General features: G+C 36.9%; 1 protein-coding gene across 5 annotated transcripts in view; it reads left to right on the top strand.

Annotated features, from left to right (window-relative positions):
• The window catches only part of LRBA (LPS responsive beige-like anchor protein), a 720,084-nt gene that overhangs the window by 505,212 nt on the left and 197,216 nt on the right, over window positions 1–17,656 (top strand). For all 5 annotated transcript variants that reach the window (XM_070474768.1, XM_070474770.1, XM_070474771.1 and 2 more), the window contains exons 43-44: window positions 9,579–9,694; window positions 12,631–12,743. In XM_070474768.1, the coding sequence (XP_070330869.1) occupies window positions 9,579–9,694; window positions 12,631–12,743 (229 nt within the window). The remainder of the gene's footprint in view (window positions 1–9,578; window positions 9,695–12,630; window positions 12,744–17,656) is intronic.

Raw genomic sequence — 17,656 nt, forward strand, 5'->3', positions numbered from 1 at the left:
TCTGAATGTTGAGCTTTAAGCCAACTTTTTCATTTTCCTCTTTCACTTTCATCAAAAGGCTTTTAAGTTCCTCTTCACTTTCTGCCATAAGGTTGGTGTCATCTGTATATCTGAGGTTATTCATAGTTCTCACAGCAATCCAGAGTCCAGCTTGTGCTTCATCTAGCCCAGTGTTTCTCATGATGTACTCTGCATATAATTTAAATAAGCAGGGTGACGATATACAGCCTTGACATACTCCTTTCCCTATTTGAACCACTCTGTTGTTCCATGTTCAGTTCTAACTGTTGTGTCCTGACCAGCATACAGGTTTCTCAAGAGGCAGGTCAGGTGGTCTGGTATTCCCATTTCTTTCAGAATTTTCCACAGTTTTTTGTGATCCACACAGTCATAGGCTTTGATATGGTCAATAAAGCAGAAATAAATGTTTTTTTTTCTGGAAATCTTTTGCTTTTCTGATGATCCAATGGATGTTGGCAATTTGATCTCTGGTTCCTCTGCCTTTTCTAAAACCAGCTTGAACATCTGAAAGTTCATGGTTCATGTATTATTGAAGCCTTGCTTGGAGATTTTTGAGCATTACTTTACTAGCATGTGAGATGAGTGCAATTGTGCGGTAGTTTGAGCATTCTTTGGCATTGCCTTTCTTAGGGATTGGAATGAAAACTGACCTTTTCCAGTCCTGTGGCCACTGCTGAGTTTTCCAAATTTGCTGGCATATTGAGTAGTCACTTTCACAGCATCATCTTTTAGGATTAGATGAAATAGCTAATTAGATGAAATTAGATGAAATAGCTCAAGTGGAATTCCATCACCTCCACTAGCTTTGTTCATAATGATGCTTCCTAAGGCCCACTTGACTTATCATTCCAGGATGTCTGGCTCTAGGTGAGTGATAACACCATCTGGGTCATGAAGATATCTTTTGTATAGTTCTTCTCTGTATTCTTGCCACCTCTTCTTAATATCTTCTGCTTCTGTTAGGTCCATACCATTTCTGTCCTTTATTGAGCCCATCTTTGCATGAAATCTTCCCTTGGTATCTCTCATTTTCTTGACGAGATCTCTAGTCTTTCCCTTTCTGTTGTTTTTCTCTATTTCTTTGCAGTGATCATTTAGGAAGGCTTTCTTTTTTTTTTTTTCCATTTATTTTTATTAGTTGGAGGCTAATTACTTTACATCATTACAGTAGTTTTTGTCATACATTGAACTGAATTAGCCATGGATTTACATGTATTCCCCATCCCGGTCCCTCCTCCCACCTCCCTCTCCACCCGATCCCTCTGGGTCTTCCCAGTGCACCAGGCCTGAGCACTTGTCTCATGCACCCAACCTGGGCTGGTGATCTGTTTCACCCTAGATAATATACATGTTTCAATGCTATTCTCTTGAAACATCCCGCCCTCGCCTTCTCCCAGAGTCCACAAGTCTGTTCTATACATCTGAGTCTCTTTTTCTGTTTTGCATATAGGGTTATCGTTACCATCTTTCTAAATTCCATATATATGTGTTAGTATACTGTAATGGTCTTTATCTTTCTGGCTTACTTCACTCTGTATAATGGGCTCCAGTTTCATCCATCTAATTAGAACTGATTCAAATGAATTCTTTTTAATGGCTGAGTAATATTCCATGGTGTATATGTACCACAGCTTAGGAAGGCTTTCTTAATCTCTCCTTGCTATTCTTTGGAACTCTGCATTCAAATGGGTATATCTTTCCTTTTCTCCTTTGCTTTTTGAGTCTGTTCTTTTCACAGCTATTTGTAAGGCCTCCTCAGATATCCAGTTTTCTTTTTTGCATTTCTTTGTATTGGGGATGATCTTGATCCCTGTCTCCTGTACAATTCATGAACCTCCATCCATAGTTCATCAGGCTCTCTGTCTATCAGATCTAGTCCCTTAAATCTTTCAGTGTATAATCATAAGGGATTTGATTTAGGTCATACCTGAATGGTCTAGTGGTTTTCCCTACTTTCTTCAGTTTAAGTCTGAATTTGGCAGTAAGGAGTTCATGATCTGAGCCAAGGTCAGCTCCTGGTCTTGTTTTTGCTGACTGTATAGAGCTTCTCCATCTTTGGCTGCAAAGAATATAATCAGTCTGATTTTGGTGTTGACCATCTGGTGATGTCCATGTGTAGAGTCTTCTCTTGTGTTGTTGGAAGAGGGTGTTTGCTATGACCAGTGCGTTCTCTTGGCAAAATTATTAGCCTTTGCCCTGCTTCATTCTGTACTCCAAGTCCAAATGTGCCTTGTTACTCCAGGTGTTTCTTGACTTCCTACTTTTGCATTCCAGTCCCCTATAATGAAAAGGACATCTTTTTTGGGTGTTAGTTCTAAAACGTCCTGTAGGCCTTCATAGAACCCTTCAACTTCAGCTTCTTCAGTGTTACTGGTTGGGGCATAGGCTTGGATTACTGTGATGTTGAATGGTTTGCCTTTGAAACGAACAGAGATCATTCTGTTGTTTTTGAGATTGCATCCAAGTGCTGCATTTTGGACTCTTTTGTTGACCATGTTGGCTACTCCATTTCTTCTAAGGAATTCCTGCCCACAGTAGTAGATATAATGAACCAATCTATGATGGAAGTAATGAAAGTAATGTGGACCTCCTTCAAAAGATCCCATGCAGGAACTGCCTCCTGTAGTATCACTCAAAGGCATTTACTGTAGAGAAATTGAAATATGTGTATTCATGCAGTCCCCTATTCACAAATGTTGATATAGTTATGAACAAAAAATTGGGACTAGCCAACGTGGTCATCTGCTAGTGAATGAACAAATTATAGTATGTTCATCCATACAACAGGATATAATGTTCAGTAATAAAGAGGAACAATCTCCAATACACAGAATAATGTGAATGAATTTTAAAAATATGAAGGTATCAGAAGAAACCACTTAATCAAAAAATTAATAGAAGACCTAAATAGACATTTCTCCAGAGAAGACACACAGGTGGCCAAGAGGTACATGAAAAGATGTTCATCATGGCTAGTTATTAGAAAAATGGAGATCAAAGGTACAATGAGGTCTCAAGTCACAGTGGTCATAATGGCCATCTTCAAAAAGTCCCCAAACAGTACATGCCAGAGAGGAGGTGGAGAGAAGGTGACACTCCTGTACTGATGGTGGGAATGTAAAGTGGCACAGCTTCTATAGAGAACAGTATGGAGGTTCCTTAAAAACCTAAATACAGAGCTATCATATGGCCCTGCATTCCTACTCCTGGGCATATGTCTAGAGAAAAACATGATATGAAAGTATACACTCCCCCCAGTGTTCATTGCAGCAGTGTTCATGGAAGCAAGCTGAATATTCATTGGCAGAGGAGTGGGTAAAGAAGATGTGGTACCTGTGTACAATGGAGTATTATTCAGCCATTCAAAAGAGTGAAATAATGCCATTTTCAGCAACACGGATGGACCTAGAGAGTGTCATACTGAGTAAGTCAGACAGGAAGATGCAATTTATTCTGTGACATCTCCTATAAAGTGAAAGTGAATGTTGCTCAGACTTGTCCAGCTCTTTTCAACGCCATGGACTCTACAGTCCGTGGAATTCCCTAGGCCAGAATACTGGAGTGTGTAGCCTTTCCCTTCTCCAGGGGTTCTTCCAAACCCAGGAATCAAACCCAGGTCTCTCACATTGCAGGCAGATTCTTTACCAGCTGATCCACCAGGGAAGCCCAAGAATACTGGAGTGGGTAGCCTATCCCTTCTCTAGTGGATCTTCCTCACCCAGGAATCGAACCAGGGTCTCCTGCACTTCAGACAGATTCTTTTCCAACTGAGCATCAGGGAGGCCCGACATCCCGTGTATGTGGAATCTAAAAAGAGATGATGTAAGTGAACTTACTGACTAAGCAGAAAGATTCACAGACTTAGAGAATGCACTTCTGGTTCCACGGGGCAGGACGGGGGACTGGAACAGATGCAGAGTTTGGTTGGACGTGTACACACTGCTATGTTTAAAGTGGGCAACCAGCAGAGCGCTCTGTGTAGCACATGGAATGGGCAATGTCATGGGGCAGCTGGAGGGAAGGGGAGTGTGGGGGAGAATGGATACCCTTATATGTATGGGTGGGTCCCTTTGTTGTCAACCTGAAACTGTCATAAAATTGTTAGTCAGCTACATCCCAATACAAAATGAAGAAGCTTACAATAAAAAGTGTGGTGCTAGGTGAAAAAAGCAGACTGCTTGTATAGTGTGATTGTGTACTGTATACAGTGCGTGTACAGTGTGATTCCACTTATATGACATTTTGGAAAAATAAAACTCCTTGGACAAAGATCAATGGTTTTAAGAGACTGAAATTGAAAAGGGGCTATTAGTTACAAAAGAGTGTGAGGGAACTCTTTGATAGCATGGAAATATTTCCTGTCTTGACTGTTGTGATGTCACCCGACTGTGTGTGTTTGGCAAAACTCATTGCGTTGTACACCTAAAAAGGATGACTTTTACACAGTGTACACACATTCACTTGTAAGCAAATATTAATATCAGTGTTATTCATGTAGTCCCAAATTGAAACATTTCTAGTCCATCAACTGTAAATGGATCAGTAGATTGTAGTACACCCATGCAATGAAATGCTATACAAAAGTTATTTACAAAACAGCAACACAGACTCAAAAACATAAAAAGCAAACTTACGGTTACCAAAGCAGAAAGGTGAAGAGGGGATAAATTTGGAGCATGAGAGTGACGGATTCACACTACTATATGTAAAATAAACAACAGATTTACTGTGTATCACAGATAGCTATGTTCAATATCTTATACTAACATATAGTGGAAAATAATATGGAAAATGTTTCCATATGTATAACTGAATCACATTGCTATATGCCTGAAACTAACCCAATATTGTAAGTCAACTACACTTCAATTAAAAAAAAAGTATCAGCCATTACCTCAACATTATAGAATTTAAGGTTTCGATTTACCTACTTCCAAATCTTTATTTTTCCAATTCAAAAAAATGCAGATGCACTACTTTTATTATCTAATTAAAAGATATAAAGCAAATTTAAAAAGAACTAAAAAGCGAATTGACCACTGATACGTGCAGCACCACAGGTGAGTCTCAAAAGCACTGTGCTGAGGAAACGACGTTAAGCACTGTCTGCTACGTACATCATAGCCATCATGGGCTGTGATTCTACTTACATGAGATGATTGAGAAAGATGTGCAATTGTATGATTCTATCTATATGAAATTATGTAAAAACAAAACCGTATAGTGACAGAAAGCGGATCATTGGCTACCAGGAGCCAGGAACTAGGACGTAGGACTTAGCTTTTTGGAGTGTTTCTGTGTTGATTGGTTACAGAAACAGGTACATTCAAAAGCTATTAAACCGTGCACTTAAATTTGGTAGATGTTATTTTATGTTTTATCCCAGCAAAGGTCAGTGAAAAACAGGCTCTGCATGTTTAAAATATCTAAGTTACAGAAGTGCTTATTTTGTACTCATTTTCAAATGTACCATCACTTAATATGTATAATAAATGATTAAACTTTTTATCATTTTGATGAAAATGATTAGACTTTGCTTTATTATATCATATTTGTTTTAATTTTTTCTGTTGATGTCAATATCAAATCCATATGTTAAGGATTTTGCATACAATATATTTAATTAAAACTTGTATCTTTCACCTCTGGTAAATCAGAGTTAGAATATTAATTTTGTACATACATGTGGAGTTAATAACTAGCATTTATACTGTTCAAAGTAACTTAATAACTATTTGAAAGGAATGTTAAAATGCGAAAACATCTCTCACAGTACAGGGGATTGGAAGAGTATCAGGTTATATCTCTCTTTCCTATGTGCTAGCCAGTTGTCTGTATTTAAAAAGCAGGCTCATTACCTGTTTTATTTCTTAGTAGTTGTTAATTTTCATCAATAAAATTCAGTTAGCTAATTTAAAAACTAGGAAGAGACTTAACCCCAGTATTTTTATATTAATTGAAATGCATTGGCAGTAGAAACTTGCAGTTTACTTTTAACATACCTAATTTTGTATTGATTTGGGCTATTTTTGATTAGTGTTTATTCAGGTTTTTTAGTTACTATCTTCTTATAAATGCAACTGATATAGAATCAACAGATAATAGCCAAAATATCAGTAGGAACTGTAGTCATCCTGTGCTAGAGGACTTTCTAAACTGATACACTCCCATGCCCCGTAGCAGTAGGACTCTGGTCTGTGCCAAGCCTGCCTTGCCATAGGCTACTTTTGAGTGAGTTCATGACTTTGATCAATTGATCCTAGATAGAGGTAGAAGCCCCAATGTCTTCTTATGACCTGCGCTTGATAGTCACAAGCCATCAATTCTGCCACATCTTATTTGTTTCAGGAGAGTTATTAAATACAGCCCAGGCTCCTTGGCAGCAGTATGGAGTTCCTTCTCTTTAAGAGAAAATAGCAGAGAATTTGTGGACATGTAACAGGTTAGAACTTTTCAAAGCTGATTCTTTGAAAAGCTCAATAAAATTGACATACTTTGCCTAACTATGAACAAGAGAGGTAACATGAATTACCAAAGTCAGAAATGAAAGAAGGGACTGCACTGCTGACCATGTAGAAATTAAAAACATTAGCAGGAAATATCAGCTTACAAATTAAGACAATTGGGTTGAAATGGACAAGTTCCTGGACAGTCAGAATTGTCAAAAGTTACTCAAGAAGAAATTAAAACTCTGAATAGACCTGTGACAGATCCATTGGATTAGAATTCAAAAATCTTACCAAAGAGTCAAGGCCCAGATAGGCTAACTGATAAATCTTATTAAATAGATAAATTAGAAAAATACTATCCCTTCACAAACTCATTCGGAAGATAACAGGAAGAAGCACTTACCAACTCATTCTGCGAGGCCATCTTTTCCCTAATATCAATGCCAGGCAAAGACGTCACAAGAAAAAACTATAGACTAATAACCCTAATGAACATATACAAAAGTGCTTTACAAAATATTGCCAAACCAAATCAATATACAAAAGGATTGTATATATATACAATATACAAATATATACAAAACCAATATACAAAAAGGATTGTGAAGTAGCCATATGGGTTTTATCACAAGAACTCAAATTGGTTTAAATCTGAAAATCAGTATCATGCACATCGTTAATAGAATACAGGATAAAGAGGTAAGTAGCAGCCACAAAAAAGTCCCATACTTTTCCCATACTTTCCCATACTACACCGTGCTTAATGTGTAAAGACTGAATGCTTTGCCCCTAAGGTCAGGAAAGCTAGAATGTCTTCCATTCTCACCACTTCTATTAACATTACCTTGGGGATTTCAGCCTGTATGCTAAGAAAGGAAGAGATGGAGGGAAAAATCAAAGGCATCCAGATTAGTAATGTCTTTTTCCTTGATGACCAAGACATGTACAGTTGTTACAATGAAAAGTGTAAAACAAGTGGCTGTTAGAAATTAAAGACAACATCAATAAGTGGAAACATTCCATATTCATGAATCAGAAGGTTCAGTACAAAGATCTCAATTCTTCCCAGATCTATACATTTAGTACAATCCCTATCAAAATTTAGTACACTTTTTGGGAGAAATTCAGCTGAAATACAATGGATCTAGATTTGCCAGAACAGTTTTGAAAAAGAACAAAATTAGAAAAACTATCTGATTTCAAAACTTACCATAAAACCACAATAATCAAAATGTGTGCTATTTATCCAATGATAGGCATATAAGTTAATGAAACTACATTAAGAATAAAGAAAATAAACCCTTGCATTTATGGTCAGTTGCTTTTTAACAAAGTTGCCAACACAATTCAATGAAGAAAGGGTAATCTTTAAATAAATATTACTATAATGATTGGAAAATCACATGCAAGAAAATGAACATCAACATTTACCACACACTGTTCATAAGAATTAGAAAATGGATTTAATCAAAATTTAAAATGTTTGTGCTTTAAATACATCACTTAAGTATATGAAAAGATATGCCACAGACAGAAAATTTTTGTACATCATGTATCTCATAAAGGAACTGTATCCAGAATGTATGGAGACCTTTTACAATATAGGATGAAAGAAGCCACCCAGTTAATGAAGAAAAGATCTGAATAGTAATTTCCTCAAAGAAAATAAATGGTTAAGTAGCACATGAAAAGAAATTCAACAGTGTACATTAAAATTATAAGGCATCAGTTTACACTCACTAGTATGGCTATAATCAAAATTACATACAGTAGTAAGTTTTGGCAGAGATGTGGAAAAATTCAAACATCATGCATTGTTTGTTGTAATGTATAATGGAAAACCATTTGGCAGTTTCTCAGAAAGTTAAAGTCAGCGTACAGCCCAGCAGTTTCACTCCTAGTAATCTACCCCAGAGAAATACAACCATATGTTTATCAAAGACATGTATGTGAATGTTCCTAGTAGCATTTTTCATAATAACTAAAAAGTGAAATAATTTAAATGTCCATCAGTTGATGAATGAATTTTTAAAATGTGGTGTATTCTCTATTCATACAATGGGATACTACTTAGCAATCAAAAGAAATGAACTGCTTATACATGCTGCCACAGTGATGAATCTGAAAAACATGGTTAGTGAAAGAAGCCTAATGCAAAAGATTACATGATGTCTGATTCCATTTGTCTGAAGTGTTCAGAAAAGGTTAGTTCATACAAAGCAGTTTGATAGTTGCCTAGAGCTAGGGGTAGAATTAAGCATTAGTTCCAGATAGGCACAAGGCAAGTTTTTGTGGTAATTAAAATGTTCCAAAATACATTGTGGTGATAATTGCACAGCTCTAGAAATTTACTTTAAAAGATTGAATGGTACACTTACATTCATAAATTTTATGGTATGTACATTACACCTTTGTAAATTAAGCTCGAAAAAAAATAGGTATCTTGTCCTTAGTGGTAGGAAGAACTATGGCAGCATACTTCTCTGAGATTCTGGGCTCCAAATGTAGTATTTAATCCTGCCACCTATTTCTCACTGCTACTTAGTATTGGTCAGTTATGTCCTTTTTTATTTATATTACATTAAGAAAATAGAAAACTTGGTATATTGTTAGGGTATATAAAAAAAATAGTTTCCCTTACCTTTATCCCAACCCATGAATAGACACCTGAAGAGTGGATTCTCTTTCCTCTGTTACAATAGGTATGAAAAACATGGTGTTCAAATTAATAATGTACAAATATCTTATTTTTAAGAGATGACTATAAAAGCTGACAAAGATGTGACTGCAATTTTTTATGTATTTCTTAGTAACTGTAATAGCTCTTATACCAGTAGTGAATTATTAATCATACTGTTATTAATCAATTTATAGAGCTAGATATTATAATGGTTTTGTAATGACAGCTTACTTTAATGAATAGAACATGGATAATAGACCTGTGGCTCATTCAAATCATTTGTTTAAGCATTAATTGTAGATTGAAACACCTCTAGCATTCATTAGTATAAATACATCAATTTGAATGAGCCCAGAAGTCATGATTTATTATTGATATAACTAATCTTAAGTTTAAATTGATTCCACATCAAATTCTTTTTCTTGCAGGCGTATCTCATTAGCTAGTCCACGTCAACTTTTTAAAGCTTCTAATATGACCCAGCGATGGCAACACAGGGAGATTTCAAACTTTGAGTACTTGATGTTTCTCAACACAATAGCAGGTAATTTAAGCCCATATGTTGATTTATTTCAAATAATGAGTTATTAATTAGATTATTTGAGTATTCATGTGAATGGAGTCATTCTATGTAAAGCTGAAAGCATAAGCAACATACAAAGATGAGAAAAAATTACATATAGCTAAAGAATGATTATTAGTATGTTGTGTGTGTACATGTATTCATAAAGGTTTGATGAAAATGAAAACTAAAAAGATTGTGTGGAGACATTAATTAAGAAAGATTTTCTCTCAATTTGAAGGATTAGCAGTCAATTCATGGGTAAGTTTTTCAGAGTTTCTGAACAAATGAGCAATATCAGAGCTGTATGAAAAGTTGGAATCAATACGAAGGCTAAAGAGGGGTGCAGAGAGTCTAGGTAGAGAGCAAAAGTTAGGAGGCAGTTACACATAAAGAGTAACGAGGGCCTGCATTAGGTGACAGTAGGAATTAAAACAAAGGATTAGATAACACAAGAATTTACAAGGTACACACCATCTGCCATCCAGCACACTGAATGCTGGAGTAAATGAGAAGAAAGTGTCAGAAAAGACTTCCAGGCTTCTGTTCTAAATCATGGGGAAACCTTGGTGATATTAAAGGAAAAAGAAGGGGAAAATTTAATCTAGAGAAAGATGATGATTTTACTGTCCTAGCAAGGCATACAATATATCAAAAAGAAATGCTGAAGTATAGAGGACATTTGGAACTTAGAGAAAGGACATTGGTTTCATCTGCATAGAGAGATGCACAGAGACTAATCACCATGAGACAGGGGTGAGATTACCAAGACAGATGATGCGGAAAGCAGTGAGATAAGGTCTGGGGACTGCTCTGGAGCAGGACAACAAGCAAGAGGAAAGTTATTAAAGAAGGGAAGAGGATCAGTGATCCCAGAAATTGTAGACTTAGTAGGAGAACTAAGTTGAAGCAGATGGCTTGAGACATGATGGGAAAGGAAGAGGGGAAAGTGTTGGCCTCTGTATCAAATGTGATTGGGAGGTGAGGGGGAATTCACAGTGAATACAAGTCATGCCTGAGGCTTTAGCGTCTCAGAACTTACAAGTTACTTTGTAGGAGTTCGTTTTCAAAATAAAAAAGTTTGAATATAAGGACTGAATGGTTGGAGATTATATGAGAACCTTAGGTGTAGATTGGACTTTCCTGGTGACTCAGATGGTAAAGAATCTGCCTGAAATTCAGGAGACCCCGGTTCAATTCCTGGGTTGGGACATTCCCCTGTAGAAGGGATAGGCTACCCACTCCAGTATTCTTGGGCTTCCCTGGTGTCTCAGATGGTAAAGAATCTGCCTGCAGTGGGGGAGACCTGGGTTTGATCCCTGAGCTGGAAAGATCCCCTGGAGGAGGGCATGGCAACTCATTCCAATATCCTTGCCTGGAGAACCCCCGTGGACAGAGGAGCTTGGTGGGCTACAGTCCATGGGGTTGCAAAGAGTTGGACATGACTGAGTGACTGGGCATGGGCATTCAGTAGTTATGTACTGAATTTAACTTACTTAACAAGAGTCTGTTGACAGTGAGCAGGTATGTACTCTTTTATTGTAGGTACAGTAAACTTGATTATTTAAGCATATAGGATAACAAAAGGATTTTATTGTTTATTGTTGATAAGATCTCAGTCAGAAGGAGAGAAAAATGCAGGAGAAAAGGGATATCAAAATAGGCTGCTTTTCGCTGTTAAGTTCGTTTATTTTTTCTGGGAGAAATTAAAACTGACAGAAATATGAAGTGTGATAATTACATCTGAATTAAAATTATCTTATTATTCATATTTTGTAAGACTGTTTCCACGTCAGTCAAGGAAGAACTCTGTTACTCTAATAAGCGTCAAGCTCATGATGAATAGAATGAAATAAAATGTTAAAAACATCAAATCATGAGGAAGGCTTAGATACCGAGAATCTGTGTGGAGGGCTAGTGTAATATTCAGCTGTATATTGATATAACATTCGTATATATTTGAGAACTGGAAAAGAAAGAAGGGGATAGAATACACTGTAAGAAAGGCATTCAAGCAATATTAATATACTTGTCTCCCTTGTATATTAGCCATAGAAGTTTGTTCACATTAGATCTAGCTAAATATCGGTTATAGACTATAGTAAAATGGTGGAGGCGGCATTTTTACTCTGGAAACAGTGATGTCACCTCCTGAGCCTGCCTCCCTACAGTTGTGATATTCAGAAAGCTGCTGTTTCTACATGGATGGGCCACCTCATCCTTTGCTTTATTCATATTGTTAATAGACCTGAATGTGTCATTAAATGTTTTTGATTTCGAAGAAGCATGGATGAGTCTATGGCATCATTTGGGAATTGAATAAGCAGCCTCAATGGTGCTGTGAATTATATTCAAAGGGGCATAGAATTTGAAAGGTTTGACAGGAATTTCAGAGTTATTTAGAATAACCTCATCATTTTACAGGTGACTAATGAATGCCCACAGGGGTTAAGTCATTTGAACTTGGTTGATTAGTTCGTTGGTTGATTGGTTAGTTAATTAATGGCAGAGAAAGGATTCAGGTTTTGAAAAACTCTTATGTGATAGGAAATTGTTTTTTAAGTTCTTAGTGAAGATTATTTTATTTGGTTTCAATTAATAAAAAGTACTTGTGGAATTTATAAGAACATCAGCATGGGTACAGCGTATCTAGACTTAATATAGTTCAACCATTACAAGTTCCATGATTTGGGGCAAGTTACATAAACCTTTGTGCCTCAATTTTCTATCTGTAAAATGGGGTGATCCTTATTTCAGAGTTATTATGAAAATTAAGTGAAATAATGAATAAATGATAGCACCGGGAACAATGTTTTGCACTCAGAAATTGTTGTTCTTGTTATTTTTAATAAAATATATTCTGGAATGTTTATCATCTCATTATTCTAAATCAAGAATGCCTTTTCCCCCTCTTCCAGGACGGACTTACAATGACTTAAATCAGTATCCTGTGTTTCCATGGGTCATTACTAATTATGAATCAGAAGAACTGGATCTTACTTTGCCAAGTAACTTCAGAGATTTGTCCAAGGTAATTTCTTAGTTCATCTGAAATACTGGTATAAAATATTATATATTATTTTGCATATAAAAAGAAATCTGATTATCTTTATTTTCACAACACTTAAAAAAACTTTTTAATATTATAACTTTAATATATTTATCTTTTAAATGTATTTTCATTATCTCAAATTTAAAACAAGTTTAATATGCATGTTAAGCTTGATGGCAGTTAAATATTTTGAATTCCACACATTCAGTGCTTAAACCTTTCTTGGCTTATCATTGAGTACGGAATGATTCTCTCTCATCTCCACACCTTGCTTCCTCTGCTTTGGACATTCGTCTCTCTGCTCTGTGAATGGCTGACCCTCTCCGTCCTGCAGGAACACTACCTTATAGAGACTGTTACTGATCCCTTCCTTCCTGTCAAAGCATCCAAAATGACCTGCATTTCACATGTCCTTCTACCTCGTCATTTTGGTTTTCTTGTGTCATTGTTCACCATTATTTCCCTCTTGCCAAGTATAGAGCGTGCCATTCAATAAATGTATTAAATGAATTAAATAATGAAATATACATGACATTTCCTCCAAGTTCTAAAAAATTAATTTTAACTGTATTACATTTTAAAATGTGAAACACATAAATAATAAAACAAAAACTACCCCTAATTTACCACATATCAATAAGTAATAATTACCTTATATTATACACAGTGGTTATTATATAAACATTTCTCATATCTTCAAGTATCATTAAGAATTTTCCTTTTCTGTCCTAAATTATCAATAAATGGAATATCCTGAATCATTTTGTGGTTAAAAAATGAGGTTATATGCCTCTTTTTTTCTTTTTAACTTTTTATTATGGAGAATTCCAAACATATGCAGAAGTAGACCAAACAGAATAATAATAAGTAGACAAAACAGGCACATTCTCATGTGTCAATCACTGTACTTCAGTAATTATTTTATCTTTCCTCTCATTTTCTCTCCCCTTTCCCATATTACTTTGAAGCAAATTTCAGACATCATATCATTCCATTCATAAATATTTCAATATATACTTTTAAAAACTTTTCAGAGTACAACCATAATACCATTAGCAAACTTAAAAATATTAACAATACTTTCTTAATATCATCAAATACCCAATAGGCTTTCAAAATTGTATTTAGTTTGTTTATTTTAGTCAGGATCCAAACAAGAACCACACATTGCAATTAAGTCTTCTTCTTCTGTGGAGTTCTCTTTCATTTTTTTTTTTTTTAGTTGATTTTTTAGTTGAAGTATATTGTCTTGTAGATTTTCTCATAGTGTGGATTTTGCTTATCGCATCTGTGTGGCATAATCTACAGGTTCCTTTGTCTCCTATATTCCTTGTAAATTGGCAGTTGCTTCCAGAGGTTTATAGAATTCAGATTAGCTTTTTTTAGCAAAACTGCTTCATAGGAAACTTTTGCACTCTTCTGTCAAAGTATGTGTACTGTGTAATTTGCTGTTTTATAATTTTGTTTATTCATGTATTTTGGCTGTGCTGAGTCTTCGTTGCTGCGTGGGCTCTTCTCTAGCTGCAGAGCGTAGGGGCTGCTCTCTGTTGTGGGTCGTGGGCTTCTCACTGCAGTGGGGTCTCTTGTGCAGCAGGGGCTCTGTGCACGGCTGCTCTTCGTTGTGGGTCGTGGGCTTCTCACTGCAGTGGCGTCTCTTGTGCAGCACAGGCTCTGGGGCACAAGGGCCTCCGTAGCTGAAGCACGTGGCTCAGTCGCTGTGGCTCCCCAGCTCTGGAGCTCAGGGAGAACAGTTTTGGTGCTTGGGCTTAGTTGCCCCACAGCAGGTGGGATCTTCCTGGACCAGGGATCGAACCTATGTCTCCTGCATTAGCAGGCAGATTCTTCGTCACTGAACCAGCAGGAAAGCCCCTCTAATTTACTTTTCTTTTGTCATATTTAATGCCATAACTCATTAGTTCAGTAGGCATTGCACAGTCATGGTATTTAAATTCTGTCACTTTTATTTCATGTATTATTTGCAACCATTTTCTAAAGAAATGACATCCCTTCATCTGTTACTAAGTTTTTCAATGGTACATAACATTAGAAAGGCAGGATAAACGTTTCTTTTTATATACATGTTTTTAAAACAATGAACTGCTTCCCAACACCCTCCAATGAAACCTAATTGAAAAATATATATCTTTATGAATTTGTACACAAAACTGAAGTGGTTTTGATGTTTCAACCCACTGCAGTTAGTATTTTCATTGATGATCACTTGTTTCTGCTTTGATCACGGGGAGTTTCTTCAAGTTGTTCCTGCATTGTTTTGATACAATCTTAGTCTGCAAACTTACACGCTCCCTGGTATAACAAGGTGCTTTAGTCTTAACCTTCACATTTTCTGGCCCAGTTTTAGTATTTAGTATCATTTATTTCTTTAAGGAACCCAAGCGGGAGCCCTTTTACATGGAAATGTATGTGAAACACACAGTTTGGTCCATTGTGCTTGTTGCTACAGGAGCATGCTCATCACTCAGTCCTGTTCGACTCTGTGGCTGTAGCCTGTCAGGCTCCTCTGTCCATGGGATTTTGCAGGCAAGAGTACTGGAGTGGGTTGCCATTTCCTATTCCAGGGTTGCTGCTGGATTTGTCTTTGTTTCTAGCCCCTTCAGAAAGACCTAGGAAAGAAAAATTAAGATGAAATACATCATGAGTTGAAACTGATTCCTCCAATTAAATTTAGGAGCATGAAAAATTTAGAAGCAAAAAATATTCCTTTAATGTAAAAGGAACACTGTACCCCTACTCCCATCTGTTCAAGCGGTCAGAAAGTCCAGTCTTTTTCCTAAAACTGTTAGAAACTTCTACCAGTACCTGAAGAACGTTTATATATTCTACAGATCTAACCTGGAAGTTCTTTGCTGCCTTTCCCCTGCCTGTTCCCCGAGCCTCTGTTGCTCTGGTATCCTTCTAGGTCACTCTGAAGTTCTCAGGACATCAGACTTCTTTCTAAGATTGTAGATACTCCCTTCCCTTAACTCTTTCAGGTCCATTTTAGGCTTTAGTGAAGTATTTAAGTAAAGCTTTACTGAGTACCCAATCACATCAGAAGTACAGGCTATAAGCAATTTATAGTCTCAGTCTGAGGATCACTGCCTACTCTCTGCAGATTACCACAAGACAGGCTCTAATTTACTCACCATATCCAGTGTCCTCCACGCGGAATCCAAGGATTTCCACTTTTTCGATGTGGGAGGAAGAGTGTTCCCTTCTTTGCGTGTCTCAGGTGTACCCTCTTGTTCTGGCTTGATATCATTAGGAATGTCCAGGAGTAACTTCATCTGTATCCACAGGGTGCAGATGCTTCTCCACGCAGTCTGGTTGAGGTAGCCATCAGTGGTGTCAGCACGACGGTCAACATTTTCGCCATGACAGACAGTGGTGTTTAGGTCCTAGCCTTTGCCTCTTTGATCAGCACCTCTTCTGCCTCTGCCCCATATCTTTGCTGTAGTCATCTGATCCTGTATTGCTTCATGTTCTCATTCACCTTTTGTGCCTTTTCTGTTGCTTTTCTCATCATCAAAAATTTTGTACTTCTGCGGTTCTCTCTATATTCTTTTCTAATACATTACATAATTTATTATAATTTTGCATTTTCTTCCCTGTGTTTCCTATTAAGGGAAATCATTGAATAGGAAGAAATTTTTTTAATTTCTGTATTTTTGCTGCCTAGTGTAGTACTTAGAACTAAGAAATTGTTCAGGTCATTTCAATTGCTCAGTTGTGTCTGACTCTTTGCGACCCCATGAACGCAGCACGCCAGGCCTCCCTGTCCACCACCAACTCCCAGAGTTTACCCAAACTCATGTCCATTAAGTCAGAGATGCCATCCAACCATCTCATCCTCTGTTGTCCCCTTCTCCTCCTGCCTTCAATCTTTCCCAGCATCAGGGTCTTTTCAAGTAAGTCAGCTCTTCACATCAGGTGGCCAAAATATTGGAGTTTCAGCTTCAACATCAGTCCTTCCAATGAACACCCAGGACTGATCTCCTTTTGGATGGACTGGTTAGATCTCCTTGCAGTCCAAGGGACTCTCAAGAGTCTTCTCCAACACCACAGTTCAAAAGCATCAATTTTTCGGCAACTCATCCACAGCTGGGTGTTGTTTTTGCTTTGGTTCCATCCCTTTGTTCTTTCTGGAGTTATTTCTCCACTGATCTCCAGTGGCATAATGGGCACCTACTGGCTGGGGAGTTCACCTTTCAGTGTCCTACCTTTTTGCCTTTTGATACTGTTCATGGGTTCTCAAGGCAAGAATGCTGAAGTGGTTTGCCATTTCCTTCTCCAGTGGACCACATTTTGTCATAACTCTCCACCATGACCCATCCATCTTGGGTGACCCCACGTTGAATGGTTTAGTTTCATTGAGTTAGATAAGACCGTTGTCCATGTAATCAGATTGACTAGTTTTCTGTGATTGTGGTAAGTTTCTGTGATTGTGGTAAGAAATTGTAGAAGTTTGTATATCTCCTTTTTCCCTTTTAAAGGAGAGTTTTTAATTTCAAAAGAAAGCCTTATCCTTTTGGATCCGGGATTAGTATGTAGAATATAGAACATAACCCAAACAATCTGATTCAAAAATGGGTGAGGAGTTTTACTCGGCAGTTCTTCAAAGAAGTTATACTAATAGCCAATGAGCAGATGAAAAGGTGTTCAAACACTACTTGATGTTTAGAAAATGTATATCAAAACCACAGTGAGATACCACTTCACACCCAGTAGTATGGCTTAATTAAAAAATAGATTAACCTAAAATAACAAGTATTAGTAAAGATTTGGAGAAATTGGAACCCATGTGCACTGCTAGTGGGAATGTAAACATGTAAATCTGATGTGGAAAAAAGTATGGCAGTTCCTTCAAAATGAAAAATTGGAATTACCCTAAG

The sequence above is a fragment of the Odocoileus virginianus genome, chromosome 12, assembly GCF_023699985.2.
Source record: "Odocoileus virginianus isolate 20LAN1187 ecotype Illinois chromosome 12, Ovbor_1.2, whole genome shotgun sequence".
Classification (NCBI taxonomy): Eukaryota; Metazoa; Chordata; class Mammalia; order Artiodactyla; family Cervidae; genus Odocoileus; species Odocoileus virginianus.